Source organism: Arvicola amphibius, chromosome 12 (assembly GCF_903992535.2).
Source record: "Arvicola amphibius chromosome 12, mArvAmp1.2, whole genome shotgun sequence".
In the NCBI taxonomy this organism is placed as follows: domain Eukaryota; kingdom Metazoa; phylum Chordata; class Mammalia; order Rodentia; family Cricetidae; genus Arvicola; species Arvicola amphibius.
The window spans coordinates 8,051,785-8,071,610 of record NC_052058.2 but is presented as its reverse complement, the minus strand read 5'-3'; the positions used below and the strand labels follow the sequence as shown (position 1 = coordinate 8,071,610).

Genomic DNA, 19,826 nt, shown 5'->3' with positions numbered 1-19,826 from the left:
ACATGAAACAGGCCATGATGGAACACAGGAAAAGAGAAATGGAGGGCATTTTGAAGAGCCTGGGGTTGGCAAGAAGGAGCTGTCTGTGGGTGACGATAGTAGTCAGGCAGCCGTGTTAACGAGCCTGATGCGACGGAAAGGAGCGCTGGAAGAGGACGACGTTAACAAACGTCATTATGCGTATACTACACCACAGTAAGAGGCTAGGAGAAGAGTGAGGGTAAGAAATTAACGACGGATTCACGCGGGGTCGCTTGGTACCTGGCACCGCTTCCTGTCGATAGGTGGCAGACTTGCCGAATGCGGGAAGGAGCGGGCACTGGTGCAGGCCAGCCAGCTGCTGAGGCTGTGGCGGGACCTGGTCCTGGCTGCAGTGGCTGGTTGGTGCATTAATGGCTTTGCCTTCTGTAAGCGCAGCTCCCAAGGGTCAGGCTGTTTTCGGAAAGGTGAATTGTATATACCTGGAACCTAAAGAAGAACAGCTCTTAATTTTAATATGAAGTTAAACAGTCGTGCATTTAGGGAGAAACAGTTGAAACTTCAGCTCTGTCGCTTAATCAGGGCTGGGCTTACCAGAGGGGAATTAAAAGAACACTGACCCTTTGGATCCGGTTTAGACCAATAATCTTAGCGACTTTCAGGATTGCAGAGTAAATATGTTTTTAAAAATCAGTCTGAAATTGTATTTGAGGAAAAATAACAGTGGGATCTTAAGTCATACATTTTGTATTCTTGGCAAATAAGCTTTAAAGTCTATCTGTAAGCCGTAACAGCTTTTACGTGAAGGCAGAAGTGCAATGTCTGAATAAGTTTGATGGTGTTAACTTTGAGTCCTGTATTTGGACTTCACACCCATATGGGAGCGGGACATCAGGTGTCCTGCTTCCATAGTGTCATGTTGGCCTTGCTGCTCCATGATGGCTCTGTCACACACTGCACAGAACAGTGGAGACTGGGTACAGCATGTGCTGGGCTGTAGAGGCTGCACACGTGACATGTGACAAAAGTGACCTTCAAGAGCAGCGGATGTCCGTTTTCTAGAAACCTCTTGCTATTCGAATCACAAACTGTACAGAACCTTACTTGATATAAATATATTTTGGTAGTATTAGATTTCCACAGAAGCATAATAAAAATACATGTACATATCTATACATGTGCATGTATAAATACCCTTCATGCGAATTCACATATGTAGGGAAAAGTAAAAGTTTTAAGGATGGCATGATTGGTGGCTCTGTAGACACAGAACTATATAAAGAATTTATTAAATGGTTCTGTTATTGATAAAAGAAATAGACTTTTCTTTTATGCTGTAATTAATCCATAAACATCTCTGATCATATATTATTTTGGTGCAGGTGCAGTCCCATGGTAGTACTAGGTAGAACAGCTGTCTTTAGAAAATTGTTCAGGAAAAGTTTGACATTTCTAATCAACACTTCAGCAGAGTTGGCTCCTATTCTACACCCACCCCAGCCCTGACCCAATTCTTCCTTCTAACTTGGAGGCACCAGTCTGCTCACCATCATCCATTACATAAGTTGCTATTTCAGAGTTATCTTTGTGTCTCAGTTTTCCTCAGCAAGCAAGTGGAGTGCATGGCAGTTCTTGGGTATTTTGGCAACGTCAAAATCTATCAACACGCAAGGTATGCAGTAGACAATATATGACTCTAAACATCCAACCGTTCAGAAAAGTGCATCATGTCCTGCGACTCCAGCTTTCCAAAGCAGAGAAAGCACATGAAACCAAAGGGAATTCAAGATGCAACCCTTTTCTACAACACATTGTTCATATTTACTTTCAAAGAACCATAATTATTAGACCTACTTGGGTCACCTCAAATCCAACTTTTCTACTTTTCAATTAAGAACTGAGCTCCCAAGGTCCTGATGAGGAGCAGAAGGAGAGAGAACATGAGAAAGAAAGTCAGGACCGTGAGGGACCCTCCAGCTGGCGACAGATGGGGAAGGTGACTGAGCCCCACATTGGAGCACTGGACTGAGCTCCCAAGGTCCCGATGAGGAGCAGAAGGAGCGAGAACATGAGGGAGAAAGTCAGGAACGAGAGGGGTGCGTTCACTCATGGAGACGGTGGGACAGAACTAATGGGAGATCACCAACTCCAGTTGGAATGGGACTGATGGATCATGCGACCAAACCCGTCTCTCTGAGTGTGGCCAACAGCGGGGGCTGACTGAGAAGCAAAGGACACTGGCTCTGGGCTCTGATTCTTCTTCATGGACGGGCTCTGTGGGAGCCTTCTCAGCTTGGTCGATCACCTTCCTGGACCTGGGGGGAGTTGGGAGGACCTTGGTCTTAGCATAGAGTGGGGAACCCTGATGGCTCCTTGGCCTTGAGAGGGAGGGAGGGGAGGTATGGGTGGAGGGGAGGGGAGGGAAGGGGGAGAAGGAGGGGAGAGAAAGGGGAGAAGGAGGGGAGGGAGGGGGGAGGAGGAGGGAAGGAGATGGAAATTTTTAAATATAAAAAAAAAATAAACCATGAGGAAAAAAAAAAAAAAGAACTAAAATTTATTGTACATAAAATAAAGTTAACACAAACATGTCTAAAACCATTTTCAAATTGTTTCTTCTTTGATATTTATTCCTTAATATGAGTGATACTATATTTTAGAATGATTCTCTTAAGTTACAGAAAGTATTTTAGTGTAAAGGTAACACACTTTTGTTATTACAGAAAACAAAGTGGATGAATACATGAAAGAAACAAATGGCAGTGAAGGAACACATACATATATGTATGTATGTCTGTGTATGAACGTTTATAGGAGCTTTAGTGAAGGAACATATACACATGTGCAGGCATGTCTATAGGAGCTTTAGTGGCCACTCAGCTGAGGGCAAGTCTTCAGATGGTTTTTAGAATGCTTTTCTAGATCAAAAATGTACTGAGGATGAGGGGAAAGAACAAATATTAGATTAAAAAGATGATTTTGACATAAAATAACCATGTTATTTGCTCTCTGAAAAAGATACAAGAGAATAAATACCATTTTGGATGTGGGCAGTCTAATTGGAAATCTGTTAATTTACTTTACTGCCCAAATTTCCATGACCTTATAGATTAAGTTGTGAGATTCATACAACTGACCTAAGGTTGTAATTTACCATTTAGACTCCCTTTGGCCTGAACAGCTGCTAGCATCTGTATTAACTTTGCCCCGTTAGGAATCTTGATCTCCTCGTGCATCTGCACGCACGTGTATACATAGGCAAGATGGGAAATGCAAATAGCCTGAGAGACATGATAGCTTTCTTAAATTAGACTTTGCAACTATATAGAGACCTCCTCATGTGTATTCTCTTTGCAATTTAAATCAAATATAGATAGAAAATATATTTTAATTGAATTTCAAATGTATCATTTAAAATCTTCAAGGTGTCAGTATTTTAGAAATTACTACGATAGCTAACTTACCTCAGTAAAAGCAGTCTGGCCCTCCTGGACCTCCCACAGCAAGCAAATACCTATTTAATTCTATAGTCACCATTTAATTATTATTTTTCTAAGTAAGTAATGCTTAAAAATATATGACTGTCTCAATTGCCACATTCCATATCTGAAAGCTGGTTAAGAAGAATGTTTCCTGCGAGACACAGAAGACACAGTAACCCCAAAGGGACGAGGGCATATTTTCTACTTTTACCATTTCTCACAGCCTAGAAGGGCCACTGCCATGCTAGCTTTGGGGACTTCATTTTCAGCAATAATTTCCTAGAGTGACCAACACTATGGGGAAATCTGTGCTAACTGTTTGAAAAAAGAGAAAGAAAAAGAAAAAACCTAACCCCGAGTTATTTGCAGTTCTGTCATGCTAACACTCAACTCAATAAGGCCTAGGAGCTCTCAGGAGGCGACTCTGCTAATAGCTTCCCACTGACCTCCTTGCAACAGGCCCGGCTGCTGACTGGTGGCCCGGTGGTGAAGACAGCAAATGAGGTGTGAAAGCTGATTTTTTTTAAAGGCTATGATTCTGAGTGGTCAAAAAAAAAGGCAATGAGTTATATAATAGATATATATTTGTCCCGAATTTCCCCCTTCAGACCGTCCATCATGGGAACTTAAGCATGACCTAGAATATTAATTATGTCAGGTTGAGCAATGAGCAAATGTACCATTTGTTAGCCAGTCACCCTTAGCCTTACATTAATATTTTGAACTATTCCATATTTCTAACAATCTATCAGCAGGCCCCTTTCTCCTCAGTCTTTATTCTGAAGCTGGAGTGCTGGATGAGAGAGTATTTTTAGGTGTCGCGGATTAGAAAGCAAGGACAGATGTGCTCACATGGAGCGGCGCGGTCTCAGAATGCTCAAAATGTGCACAATGCGGCTCCCTTACACGACCTTTGTGGCCGGGGTGCCTGAGGGATGCTGCAGTCAACTTCTCCTTTCTTTGTTGCTGAGGGTTCCTCTCAGAACGCTTTTGTCAAGTGAAGAGAGTATGAAACTGAATGCAGATACCTTGGATTCCCACCCCAGTTACTGATGATTCGTGGTAGGTCTTGCCATCTAACACAGAGTCAGTGCCCAGACTTGGAAGGTGCTTACCCTGGGAGTGAACAGGTTAGTTCAGAGACGTCACCTTTTCCTTTTAGGAAACAGAAATCGTTCCAGTCACTCAGCAAACAGAAGCCACACATTATTACAAAGGGACAAAATCTAAAAGCATTCTCAGGTCTCTTGATTTAAAATCTGTGAACACTGCGAGAGGTCCCCATTTCTGACAGGTGCCTACCTGAAGTATGCCTGTGCACTAAATTTTAAGCAGATACAGTTAGAAGCAGAACATTAAGGAAACACAGTAGCAAAGGGCTCTAAGGACTGGAAAGGTAAAATTGGGCCAGAGAACTGAGTGAAATATTTGCTGCTGCCACTCAGTTGCCTGCTGAAGCGACAATGGGGAGACACTCCATTAGAGCTATCCGATGCCCTTGTGCGGGGGTTGCTAAACCCCACTCAGTAAGGAATTGCCCTGCTTTTAGGAGACAGTGTTGCCATGCTACCGTAGCTCAGCGTTTAGGAGGCAGCTGGACGGCTGCTCCCGCGGAGGACTGGGAGGAAGCATGGCCATTTCTCAGCTGTAGCAGCTGTATTCCTCCCGCATCTCAGGCTGCACTCAACACTGGGCATTCACTGACTGACGTCTATGTGATACGAACCTACTGACGTAAAGCAAATAAAATCACATAAAAAGCTAACCCCTGCTAACCACACACGCTTCAGCTGAGAGAGTTTTGGAGCCCGGGTAGTCTCAATCGCTGTGTGAAACAGTAGAAATCTTCACGACTCTTGTCTTATTTTAAGCATCATTTGCTTAAAACTTAGAAGCCCAGCATATTTCACACAGGTTTCCTTTGGTGGCTGCCTGTCGCTGTAGCCCTGAGCTGGAACACTTGCTTACTGCACACCAGACACCACCATGTTCTGTCCTCAGCCCCGCTGCCACACAGAGAGAGCAGAACTGAACGGGAAAGAAGAGAAGGGAAGAAAGGGGAAGCCTGGAGAGGAGAGAAGAAAAGAAAAATTGTAAAAGGTTTCCATCAAGTTAGAGTGAAGCCCTGTGAAGCAGGCCTTAGAAGTCACCATTACCACCTGAAGGGGTTTCTTGCAAGACTTCTAGGATCTCAAACTGGACAGGGCGGCATGCAGGCACTATTTTCCACTGGCAGGTGACTTGTGTGTTCACTTCGTGGCCATTCCCTGATAAACTCAATGCTGCTGCTACTGGGAGCAGTAGACCTGCATTCAGCTGCACAGGAGAAGACCCCAGTGTCCCTCAGGGCTCAGCATGCGTGGGGAAGACCCCAGTGTCCCTCGGGGCTCAGCATGCCTGGAGAAGACCCCAGCAGCCCTCAGGACTTGGCATGCCTGGAGATCTCTAGGGCCATCAGAGCTTTGGTGCAAGGAGTGTTAGATGCAGAGAACCCCCCTAGAAGCATCCTCTAGATACTATGTTGTGCCTGTTTTATTCTGGAAAAATTTTTTTCATATGTTTCTTAAAGAGGAAGAAACAAAGGTTTGATGTCATTTTATTCTTACATGATCAGAGAGAAATATTTTTACATAGCTGCCTTTACTAAGTAAAAGATGTGTAATTTTAGAGGTGAATTTGCTATTTCTCTTAATATTATAAATGAAAACATTTTCTGTGAATGCTGATGAGAAGGAAGAGATTTAAACACAATATTCCCTAATGCCAGCTAATGTCAGTAACTACAGACCACCAGCCAGCCTGCTCAATCTAAGGTGTGCACAGAGAGGGACAATGCCCTTCATGTCCGAGGCCATTCTTAAGAGGAAGGGAGGTCTGACTTTTCATGACATATTCCATAGCCGAGGCAAACATCTTCTTGGCGCCTGTTATCAAAGATATAGAACGTGTTGTGGGAACTGAATCTGTGTAGCAAGAATACCTGCATTTGTTCTAAAGCTAGGTAGCATTTTCTAATAAAAATGGGAGAAAGGCATTGAGATCAAGAGAATAACTGAAGAAATCAGGGAGGGGGAGATCTGGAGAAACAGTCAGGGGACATCCAGCCTGCCACTTGTGGGATGAGGCTACTGCCAAAAACGATCTTCAGAATGTTGAGCATCATCTCTTATCTCTTCAAGCTCTCTCCCCCACATGGCTATTTCGGGAACATATAAACCTGTCTCCTAGTCTAGCCTCACTTTCCTGTCAATCCTGTCGTCCTAGAAAGGGGAAAGCACACACTCCCCATTCTCCTACTTTTCCTGCTGTTCTCTCTCTCTCTCTCTCTCTCTCTCTCTCTCTCTCTCTCTCTCTCCCTCTCTCTCTCTCTCTCCCTCTCTCCCTCCTCTCTCTCTCTCTCTCTCTCTCTCTCTCTCTCTCTCTCTCTCTCTCTCTCTCTCTCTCTCTCTCTCTCTCTCTCTCTCGCACCTTCCCTGGGTCAGGGAAAGGAAGGTTTCAGTCCAGCGTGCAGAAGGCACTCCTGCCCAGGTATGCTCCTGCCTCCCTCCTCTTGAAAGCCAGCCTAGCATCGGGAAGCGAAGATCCGTTTCCTACTTCCTTCTCAGTGCATTGCCAAGGGGCTGTTCTTGCTTTACTATGAGGTCAGTGCATTGTGATGTGGCTGTTCTCCTTGCTTTACTATGAGGAGAAGAATGGAATCACACAGAATCAAAGTCATTACTGACAGAGTCCAGAAGGTATAAGGCAGATCCATTCCATCTTTCTCTAATTGGCTCTGAACTCAAGCAGGGAAAGGTGCTCGTGATTAGGCCCTGACACCTTCCTTTCTCCTCTGAGCCAGTCTCTACCTGCATTCGTCCATCCCAGGCCTTTGGTGAAGATCCTGTCTCCTTCCTGTCATCAAATGCACTGGCATTGCAGATGCTGCTGTATATACCAAAAAAAAAATGGTCCATTTTTTGTCATTTGGAACATGACAAGCTATTTTTCCACTAACTCGAACATTATTAATCAAAAGAACTATAGTGGCTGATTTGAAAGTAAGATGCCAAAGTCACGTTTTTTTCTTACTTTTTTTTTTAAAATCTCAATCACATGTAATATTGAATGAACTTTTCCTGGACAGCAGAGGTAACAAATAATTTGACGGCAATCACACATTTACTTCTCTCTAAACAGCTCTTTTTGAGAAGACAAATACATTGCCAAAAACCTGTCCCTATGGGCCCAGAAACCTATGCTTGCCTTCCGGTCGAGAGGACCCCACACATCAAACTTGTTCTCCCTCCCCCCCACCTCAGCATGTTTGAAGACACTAGTAACTAGTTCCACAATGCAGGAAAAGGCAACGGTGGCGAGTGTGCTGTCTAGTTGTTGCTTTCAAGCAATAGCGGCATTAGAGTGTGTTTTCCACTGGGCAGGAGCACACCCTTGAGATGGGCCCTTTTTCTGTCCCATGCACTCCACTGAGAGAGAGTGGTTTTGAAGACAGATCAGACTGCGAATTTCAGGTTCACTCTGCCTGGTGTATGACCTGGCTTGATTTGGCCTGTCTAGAATCTCACTGCTGTTAGCCTCCTCTCCGTCTGTTCTTTATATACAAGACTTGTCCTTTGAAGAACCCACAGGAATAAACTGGTACAAATACAGATATTACCTTCAAATATTGAATAATCTTATTGTTATGTTTTTAATTAAAAGAAATACTAAGTGATTAGGAATAAACTCTAAACTACTTGTTTTGAATCTAAAAATATTACAAGACAGAGTTAGGATAAAGAGTACAAAGTGCCTACATGGAATATCAGTGCCAGGAGATAGAGACATTTTAGGATCAATGCAAATTCAAGGCCAGTCAGGCCACACAAGGAGACCCTGACTCATAAAACAGCAAAAAAAAGGGGAGGTTTTATGTTCCCCTTTATGGGTTCACCTACACTATAAGGAGGTAGGTGGAACTTCAATAATGAAGGTAAGTGTTACATTAAAGTGTAGTGGGAAGCAGCGGGGCTGCGTTCCCGCCGCCCAGTTCCCAGCAACCGGCTAGCTTTACACCCGAAATAATTACACGGAAACTGTATTCTTTTAAAACACTGCCTGGCCCATTATCTGTAGCCTCTTATTGGCTAATTCTCACATCTTCCTTTAACCCATATTTAGTAATCTGGGTAGCACCACGAGTTGTGGCTTACCAGGAGAGATCTTAACCTGCGTCCATCTCGGAGAGCAGCAGCATGGAGACTCCCATGGCGACTGCCTGAAGCGTCTCTCTAACTCTACTTCCTTGTTCCCACAATTCTGTTCTGTCTACTCCGCCTACCTAATTTTCTGTTCTCTTAAAGGGCCAAGGCAGTTTTCTTTATTAATAATGAAAGAAACATAAACAGATAACTCTCCTCCATCATTAAAGTGTAAAACAAGGAGGGAAATTTTCCTTAATAGAGTAGGGGAACTCAGCAATTTGAATGTTCATGCAGTAGTTGACAGGGTTACTGATTTTAGTATAGTTATGTAAATATACACCCAGTAAAACTGAGTCATTTCAATGATGTAAGACTCACAGAGGCTAAGGACATTGTTAGTGTTAGAGCATGTGCTTAGTATGGCAAAAAAAACCCTGGGTTCAGTCTCCAGCATTGAAAGATATGTGTTATGTATGTATACATATGTACATATATGTACATACATACGTATACATACATATATACATACACACATTTATGTGTGTAACAAATATATACTGCTTCTTGACCTTTTAGCTATGAACAAGTGTAAAACATATATTTTAATAATTCAGAGTTTTTGATACACCCAGATATGTGTACATGCTTTCATAGCAAATGAAGGACAAACATAAATATATTTAAAAGAAAAATAATAAAAAAATATGTAACATTTTTGGCTTCATTTGCTGAGGCATGAGAGAGGTGGTCAGTTCAGTATGCTTGAGATTAAAATAAAAATAATGATGAACTGGGTATACGTTTATGTTGGGTTTAGTTAGTTAAATTTACATAAGTTTTCTTTTTTTTTCTTTTTCTGTTTTTACTATTCTTGAATCTTCACAGAGCAGTAACTCCCAGTAATAGCATATCCCTCACTGTACAGACTCAGCTAGGAGAGAAGGCGCCCATGGGCTGCATTGAAATATGGCCCTGCGGTGTATGAAATTTGGCCCATGCATTGCAATCTACCTGACCTCAAGCTATTCTGGAAAATTATCCCAATAGCCATATAAATTCTAAGGACAACATTTAATTCTTATGATTTTCTATCTAAAACTGAGAGATCTCTCCTTAAAGAGATCTCCCTTTAAAAATTTGTGTTAGCACACATTTAATCTCAGCACTCAGGAGGCAGAGGCAGGCAGATCTCTGTGACTTGGAGGTCAGCCTAGTCCAATAGTGAGTTCCATGTGAGCCAGGGCTGCATAATAATACCCCAAAACCCTTTCTCAAGAAAAAAAAAGGAAAATAGGAAAGGAAAGAAAAGAAGAGTCCAAGGCATAATAGATATAATACATCATGCAACCATTCCATAGGAATAAAAGCTTAGATTAATATTGCTAGAGGAATGAGTAATTCTCTTGTCACTTTGGAAAGAATAACAAAATTATTGTCAAAACCTAGAGAACAAATATTATAGAGCTGGGTCAAGCAGTTAATCAAAGCAGTTATATTTGAGACTGTGAGTAGTTGATCTCTGTTGGAATTTTAATATTTTATATGAATTGGAAATGGTATATCATTATAATAATTTCTTCCTTCTTTCTCATTCCTCTATCTCTTCTTCCTCTCTTCTTCCTCCTCCTTTCCTCCCCTCCCTTCTCCTCCTCCCTACTTCTTGTGTCCTCTGTTCTCCTTTTCATTATTGGAAATTGAAACTAGTGCCTAAAGGGTGGGAAGCAAGGGCTTTCCCACTGATCTACATCCCAAGAAAAAAATCTCTTCATTTGGTTGCATTTAGAATTCTATTATCTAAAACTGCAGCTCTGGAGGTCCTAGTCTATGACCCTGAAGGGCACCAGCACTCCCATGCATATACCCCCTTCCACAGACACATAATTTAAAAATCAATAAAATAAATACGTTTAAAAAGTGGTTCCATAGCAGGATTCTATTTTTAATCACAAAAATGAAAGTTTTATAATGTCTTCCTAAAGAATTCATTTAAAAATCGCTTTTTAGCATTGTATGTTGAAAAAGAAATTACATGTATGTGTATGTATGTTTTGTGGGTGCATCTAAGGTAGTTTCTTAAGTTTCTGTTTCTCTTCAGTGGCTTCTGATTTTCATTTTGCTTTTGTCCATATTTTTGCCTGAATTTCTTAGATGTATGTGGTAGTCAAGACAAGGGGAATAGAGCAGAGAAGGGACTAATTTGGTGACAATGTTTTCCCCCACTTAATTCTCTCTACTTAATGAGAATTGAGGATAATAATTCTCCTTTTCCATGTATTACAATACAATAAAAAGTATCTATACCATGCAGGAGGGAGGAGGTAAAATAGAAAAGCTAATGCTGAGCTCATTCTCCCGCTAGTTCAGTCTTTGGTCTTTCCTAAGAGTGGGCGGCGAAGGTGAGGGACGATGATCCGCTGACATTCTGGAATGGACTGCTCAGTGGGACGCAGGAACCAAGGCCTTCTTGAACTATGCATCCAGAGGTCAGAGGTCAGGCCTTTATCTTCCGTACAGTCAGTCATCATGAAAGATAAATCTACCAACCATCCAAAGGGGGAAAATGCCCAGACGACATTGTGGTTAATGTTGCTGAGGTAATTGCTGCTTCACAGAACATGGTAATGATAAATATATGGAAACAGATAAATATGATCAATTAGAGTTTGAACATGGAATTTCTGTAGCTGCCTATTTTATGCATGGCTTTGCTATAATTTTACATCAAGGCTCTAGCTTTTTTCTATGAGTGTCCCTGGGCTGATTGAGCGCATTTCTGGAAGCACCACCATACCCTTGGGTAGGAAGAGTCTGGTGATGGAGCACTTATCTCCCTACAAGGATCTCTGGATCCTCCGAAATGAGGATGGAGTACCCTGTGTGTGGAGCTCACTTAATCTTATGTGGGGCACTGATTCAGCTTCCAGTGCCTGAGTTCTCCTGAGAACCCCAACATCATCGATCTATTTAAGCTAGAGCATCTCTGTGAGCAGATGATCTATTTAAGCTAGAGCATCTCTGTGAGCAGATGATCTATTTAAGCTAGAGCATCTCTGTGAGCAGATGATCTATTTAAGCTAGAGCATCTCTGTGAGCAGATGATCTATTTAAGCTAGAGCATCTCTGTGAGCAGATGCATCTTTAAATTTTCAACCTTCTTTTGGAAGAAGGGTCTGGAATGGCAGCCTTACCAATCAGTCTCTTAGGGAGCTTAATGCAGGAGACTTTCTGTGATTTCAAGAACAGTCTGGGCTACATATGAGTTAAGGAACGCCCTAGGATATGTATGCAGTGAGATACTGTCTCCGCAAACCCCACGAAGTCATTGCTGGAATCACACGTTTATCGATCTGTCCTGACTCTCAGCGCTCATTAACTCCTGTAAAACTTTGCCTTAACAAAAGGACAGACCATGAAAGCATTTAGAATCAGTAGCTGGGAATATATGATTCAGAAAGCAAATATAAGACGTACACAATGGAATGGAGCTAATAACTTGAGTGGTGGTGAGCCCTCCAAAATGACTGACAGTTTTCTCCTGAGTATCTGACCCACTTTCATTTTGGTGCCATAAATACTTATTTCATTGCCCAGATAGATGCAATCCATGGATTCCTTAAGCTCTTTTAACATACTGAGTTCCCTTCCCACCAACCCTATGTCTTCCACATCTTCATACTCTGAGCTTGTTCTCAGACTTCCGGGCAGACCTTTCTCCCCCTTCCTCTTATGAACTATTAACAATCTATCAACTTTTGCCAGTCTACACTAATAAGGACAGCTGACCAGTTAATGTATTTCATTGATAAAGTAGTTTAATAGAAGGGAGGTAAACATCTTTCACAGTAGAGGAGTGGGAAGGGTCAGTGTGGGTGGGAAGCTGCTAGAAGTCGCCCTCTCGGCAGGGAGAGCAGGACTCAATGGCCAGAATAGAGCTAGTGGTAAGAAGTAACCAGCTTCATCCGTGTGTAAAGAGATCCTTTTGGTGAGCTTTTCTTGAATACAATGTCAGGTTGTGATGGGACGGTCATACTGAGGAGCAAAGGAAGGAAAGACTGAGTAGGCAGGGCGAAGGCAGATAGCGGAGGGTTGTCAATGGTTACGCTGAAAAGGAAGGATTGTTTAAAATATATTTTTATTAATTCTTTGGAAATTTTATATATACATACAAAATATCTTGATCATATTCACCCCCAACTCCTCCACAAATCGTCCCAGTCACCTCAACACCCTTCCCATTTTTGTGTACTTGTATTTTCTTTTTAAACTATTTTTAATAACCCATCAGGTTCAGTATGTGCTGCCATAATACTCATGGTTGTGGGCTACCAAGAGGACCATGGTGGACCAATTAGGCGGCCACAGCCTTAAAGCTGACTGTCCGTCCTCAGCAGCCATTTGCTGTCCATAGCTCCTCAGCCAGGAGCGGGGTCCGTGAGACCCTCTCCCCTCTACGCAGGAACGTTGACTGGCTTGACCTTGTGTAGGTCTGGTGCAGGCCACCATAGTGCCCTGATGTTGTGAAGGCAGTGCCCTGTCGTGTCCAGAGGGCACTGCCTCCTTCCAGTCCTGCCTGACCTCTGGCTCTCACAGTCCTTCAGCTGGCTTATTCAATGTCCCCTGAGCCTTGGGGGAGTGTGATACAGACATTCCATTTATGGCTGAGCACTCCACAGATGTCATTAGTTTATGCATTAACTGTCATCAGCCACATAAAGAAATTTCTCTGAAGGCCTGAGGGCTGTGCTAATCTGCGGGTATACAGGATTTTATCAAACAGCGAGTATGGACCTTGGGAGGCTTACAAACTTCAAATGGAAATGAAATAACAGTAGTTTTGAAAGATTAATCTGACTGGGGTAAATACATTGGGATAAAGAACAAAAGACTTAACTAAAAATAATTTTAAAGAATTCTGTCATTGCTTAGAATTCAGGGGATGGGCACGCAAACACTGTCTTGGACAGACATGAAATCAAAGGTAGTAGAACACGCAGAAAGAAAAAAAGGCACAACATGAAAATACAGCAAAGAGAAAAGGTGTAACCAAGAAACCACAAGGAGCTAAACTCTTCCTGATATGAACAAAGTGGCCTCTGGGAAAGGACCAGCAGGCACAAAAGTGTGCTGCAGCCACTAATGGCGACCTTCACCATCATTGCTCCTTACTTTCCCTGTGACAGCTGGGTCCTCATACTAAGAACCCTGTTTACTGAGAAGCCTGTCCAAATATGGCATTCCCAAATTCATGAGCCATCTTCCCCAGATGCGCGCACACCACTACACATGCCGACAATGGCACAGGCACTCAGGGAGACTACCCTCTATCCATGGCTCCATCACAGACAGAGGTGCAAACTACAAACTAAATCCTTAATGTACTCAGGCTGAGAACTTTTCCGCTCACTGTCCTCAGAAGACAGCGTGGGAGGAATACAAAATTCAGAACAATTAAATGTTTCTAATTAAAAATTTCACCTCATAAGCTTTATCTTGGAACATGCTTCCCATTTAACAGACTACCAGTTTATTATGACTAGGTCAAGTCTAAGTTTTAATTAAGATATAGTCCCTTTTTATATAAATCTAATTTGGATGGTTTTGAGAAAAAGATGACTGCACACATTTTATTTTTTAAAATATTAAGTATATCAAATTATAATTTGTCAATATTGATCACCACAAAGGGCCTTTTTGAAAAATCACAAGACTGAAAAGAATTACTTTTGTACCCATATGAAAATTGTCAGTATGAGGAAAAACATCAAAAAGTACCATGCAGATAACATGAAAACTATTTCTATGATACACTTCCATTTGAATGTGTGTTAACTATCAAATGCCAGAAAATAAAATATGCAGTTACACTGATATTTATCCTTATTGTGTTTATCCTTTCCTGTGATCATATTAACAACTTCCACTTATCAATTAATTACTGCTACGGATAATTCAATATAGTGATGTTCATTTCAAAGCACCAGCTCTTGAAATTTGGATCTTGGGTTTTACATGCACCCCCGTGACTGCTGATCCTCAGGAAGCAATGTTTTCCTTGAGGGAACACAACAACAGGCCTTTGCATACATCTACCAGTAGATGGAGCAGACAGCATAATTTATTACAAAGAACAAGGGCAACGGAAGGAAAATCAGTTTCTCTGGAATAAAACAAATCTGTAAATGAGATTTTCTTCAAAGGAAATGTGCCCTGTATGTGCTAGATTTGGTTTGACTTGTTACTGAATCAAAATGAATAACTTTATTAAATAATCAATCTTTGCAGAAAGATAAATTAAATTTACAAATGGGAGGCATTGCTTGCATTTTACTTTATTCAAATCAACTAAAATTAGCTTTCCTTTCAAAAAATTTTACAGGGACAAAGACTTTTTGATGTGTTCATTTAGTAAGGACGCTAAACACAACCGTGCTTTACAGGTGGCGGGTGCATAGCGAATAGTATTTTCTAGGGAATATAATTGACTAATCCTGTTATGTCTGTAGCAACAAATTAACCTTATTACTACTAGTAAATGGTGATTGATTATTTATGCAAATAAGTTGCTATGTTCGGCTTTCTGATTGAAATAAACATATAAAAAAGGTGCTTTACTATAACTTGAACTTTTTAATTAATAAAGCCCTGAGGGGGGTCTATTAATTCATTCATTGCAATATTAGTTATTTACTCATGTAACTCCTATCAGCACAAACATATTTGCTTGAATAAAGATGAGATAACAATAAAAATTATGAATAGCTTCTAAAACTATTTTAAAATGTACATCAGATTCACGCTAAAATAGGCTTAAAATTAAGTTTAAATTTTAAATTGCATCAGCAAATATCAATATATCAGCATAATCAGTCTAAAATTAATTCACTAAATAATATTATCTATATCTGAATTAACAAACACAATTTTGCCCTTAAAAATTCCTCAATGTTTTTAAAGCATTATTTATTATAGTAGGTTCAATATTATTTTAGAGCATTATTTATTATACCTACTAACTATAGGAATTTTATGCTATAATTAGTATATTCAATGAATATTAATATTATTATTACTAGATTATTGGAACTTCCAATAAACTATGTTCTCCTTTAAAAACTGTTACAGGGTTTCTTTTTACACAGTTCAACAAGACTGTTTGTACATGGATATACTTCTCACAAAAAGTATGCACACTTGCTATTGACAATTAAAACACAGGTCTTCTGAAACTGAGATTTCCTAGAGCAAGCAGTCCAGGAGAGCTAACCTAAACAACTAAGAATAGTTTAAATCCAGACTTCAAGTGCCATCCTCTAGCCAAATCACTAAGGAGATGAGTAACAATACTCACATACAAGTATGTGGGTTTCATTTTTTATTTAGGGAAAGTATTTTAAATTCCTTGATAAATAGAACAAAACAGCAAAATCATAAATTAAAATGGATGTTAGCTGGAGTGAGACTGCTTATAGACAGCAACTTTCTCCTATTAAAAAGTTTCGTGCGGGGAGACTGGAAGGAGGCTGGTGCCTAAGCCAAGTGTCTCTTAGGATGCACTTCCATGCCTTCAAAGCCCAGCACAGTACCCATGGAGAGCAGGCATTCAGAGACGTGAGATTCAGAGTAACAGGCTGAGGTGAAGTCATGGTCAGTGTAGTAAATCTTTGTAGCCTTCGAATTCTACCTCTCTTATATTGTGATGACAAACTGTTTAAAACAAAGTGGAACAGATCTGGCGGGAGGCCAGGAAAGGCAGGCATTTCCCAGCATCTTCTGCCAGCACTCCCGATCTCATGGACAGATGAACAGACTGGACAATAAGATGGTATCACTCGTCTAGTGTATCTCCAAGATGTTTGTCTGGGGGAGTTCTCCATAGGTTCAGAAGTTATCCATTTATCTATTTTTAGTTAACTATAGTTAAATATCAAGATTTTGATAACTACATATATCAAATTGCCAAACCAATAAAATCTTTGACATTTTATAGTATTCTTCTCCCAGAGAGGAGATTGGATAACACATCTTCGCCTGCAATGTCCTAACTTCAACGACATCATGTAAGGTGGAGGTGGAGGACACCCCTATGGAGACACCACTGTAAATATCGCTAATTAATTCTAATATAGACTAAATGGATAACTAAAAGAAATAAAGGAGCCAGCTCTGTTCTCTCACTATTAGGTCCCGGGGCTTGAACCCGGTCATCAGGCTGGGGGAAGTACTTTTACCTACTGAGCCGTCTCACCAGCCAAGTCATGCATGTAAAGCCAGATCTCTCTGCGAAGAACATTCTAAATGCAGTGGACTTTCCCAGAAATTGTAGCAAAAATCTTAAGAATAAATTTCTAAGTGTTCTAAATTCCACAGTTATTTCTCCTTATGAAGTTGTAAATGCTGAGGCAATTTGCTGTAAAGCTTTTTACCTGACAACTCCCAACAAAACTTAGAAAAGGAGGAAGAACAGTCTTAATCTCAGCATTTGCTCAATTAAGAAAGAAAAGCTGAAAGTCGGCTCATCTTAATAACTTGCTAGTTATTCACAACACAACCAGGAGCCACTTGGACTAGTGCTGAAGGCAAGGTTACGCCCTTCGTGCTGTGTTATCAGTGTGGCGGACCACTCTGCTGACTGCGACCTTTCTACCAGCGGCCCAGCGGCTGCCTCTATGAAGCTGTCACAGACCAATCACAGCGCCTGCGCGCACCTACACAGAGACATGAAATTGAACTCGAAGTAGTGTCTTTGTGGTATCTTTTCAACAAGTCATGTCCTATTCAGCCTGCTACTTTATCTCTGTCAGGCGAGGGGTTCAGGTGGCTCATGGGAGCTGCCAGGCACAGGTAGACTAACCTGCTTTGTGCTGAGCAGGTAATGCATCTTGCGGGCTTGCTGATCTCTTTGCTTCTCTTCCCGCTCCAGGCGAGCCTTCCTCTCTTCTCGCTCTTTCATCTCTGCAAATTCCTCCAAAGCCTCCCTGCATCAAAATTGTCAGCAGTTACTCTGATGACATCTGTTGAGTCCCTAATTCTTTCACTGATGAAAATCAAGATTTTTGAGGGGCAATGATCACCTACATCCATCAAAATCAAGGGTGCAATTTATCTTGCCTGTGAATTCTGTGGAAATCTTTGCCCTTGTTAGACAGCGTTCAAGTGACTTTTTCCTGATGGAGTTTTCAACATCAAGAGGGTACATGTTATAATTAATACAATAGCAAAAGAAATGTCAAAATCCAGTGCAAAGTGAGTGGTTTTCTACATCCCCAGTTTCCTTTGTTGAAGAGTCGCTAATTATCCCAAGAAACATGTGCCTTAAATTTTAGTTTGTATTTACAAATGTCTACTTATTTTACATACTAATCACTATTTTTTAAAATGAAGATTTTTTACATGCTTAATTGATTCTATGTTTACTTCAGTTAACAGTTCAATTAAGATTACACATTTATCCTGCATCTAAAGTGGCATTTTATTCAATTACATAAATAATTTAAATAAATGGTTAGGTTAAGTTAAAATCTTTCTAAGGCATGAAAAATTCCACTACAATAATGAAAATTTTAAATGAAAAAATTAAATGAAAAATAAGCTTCAATTTATACTGTGTGATAAATTGACACGATATTATCAAATAAAGAAGAAGGACTACATCTTTTGTTTCCAGTGGACAAATTTATCACTCGTGTCAGAGCAGCATTTTAATACTGCTGTTTTATCTTAAAAATAAATACATAATTTGGTGCCAACTTTCATATGTAAAATCTCCAAGAAACCATCATAGCTTTTGCTTCACATATGTCAGGGAAAACTAAAAGGAGATAATCCAAAAAAAAAAAAAATAAAAATAAAAATATAGGCTTCTCCTTGCTACCTGACTGTGGTGGAATATTTGCTGCAGTGCCCTGTTACAGGCTGCTAACACCACACAAGGTTACTTACGAAACGCCCCGACATTTAAAGATCACCATGCTAGGCTACCGCAGTAGAGCAATTTTTTTCAACATAAGATTAAATTGCAAAATAAATGAATTACTTAGAGTGGCACAGCCCCCATTTTGTCACCCTTCCCTTGAAAATTGCTTATTAATATGAAAAAGAAGGCAGAAAATAGCCTGTTTTCCTTTATGTATGTATTTGGGGGGGGGGGTTTCTGCACCCACTAACCTGGGCTAGCTGCACATTTAGATTGTGCTGGCAAGCTGGTACAATGACCCCTCTGACTGCATCTCGAGGCGATTATTAATCGCTAAGTAACCCAGTAAAGCCAAACAAATCTGTTTCCATTGAAAGCATCTCTGTCTGTGTCTGCGAGTTTGTTCTGTACCAAACAAACCTCATTAACTGTGTCCACTTTTTGACAAAGAACCAGGAGTTAGAGGAATTGGTGACCTTTCTTTGTCCTTAAGGTACACGTTTCAAGACAGTTACATATGAGCAAATGAGAATTTTTACCAGGAAATATGCAATCATGTTACACAAAAAAGTAAGTGCATTATACATTTTAGTCTTTACTTTTGTTGGTTTATAAAAATATTTGCGTGGAAAATAAGCAATTCCTCTGTGATTCCTCCGATAATCCTCTGAGATAATATAGACTAACAAGCGGAGGTGCTGATTGTCCTAGTTTATACCATGGAGAAATAAGCACAGATGACAATTTATCCACTGTCAGGAACGGGTGAGAGCTGGACTGGCTGGGTTTCTGAGTGCAGACAAGGCTGCAGGCACCTCCATCCACACCCGAGATGGAGACGATACTTTCTACCGAGTCAGCCACACACGTCTTTTATCTTATGTTCCTGTTCTCTACTATAAAAAATACTTGAATTTTCTGCACCACTTTGTCTATAAAATATTTTGTGATAGTACATAAAGATTAAAACTACTGCAAATATGAAGATTTATTTTTTAGTACATTTTAGCAAAGGATTTTATAGTGATAAATATTTGCATATTCTAGAATGGCAGGGATAATAAAAGTAGCCACTGGGAGGCAATATAGTGGAGTAGTTAGGAACGTACTCTGCAACGACCCTGGTCGCACAAACTGCACTGTGCTGTGTGCTCGCTGTTTAACCTCTGAACTTCAGAACCTTCATCTAGAAAGCGTAAACACACTAATACTGACATCCTTCTCGTTAGCTACGATGAGGATCAGATAAGATGAATCTACTCAGAGTATTGC

The 19,826-nt window shown here is 40.7% G+C and overlaps 1 protein-coding gene across 1 annotated transcript in view; it reads right to left on the bottom strand.

Moving 5' to 3' along the window:
• Positions 1 to 19,826, bottom strand: part of Spata17 (spermatogenesis associated 17) — a 163,226-nt gene that overhangs the window by 63,270 nt on the left and 80,130 nt on the right. The window contains 2 exon segments of the mRNA XM_038349681.1: positions 262 to 468; positions 17,493 to 17,616. Coding sequence (XP_038205609.1) covers positions 262 to 468; positions 17,493 to 17,616 — 331 coding nt within the window.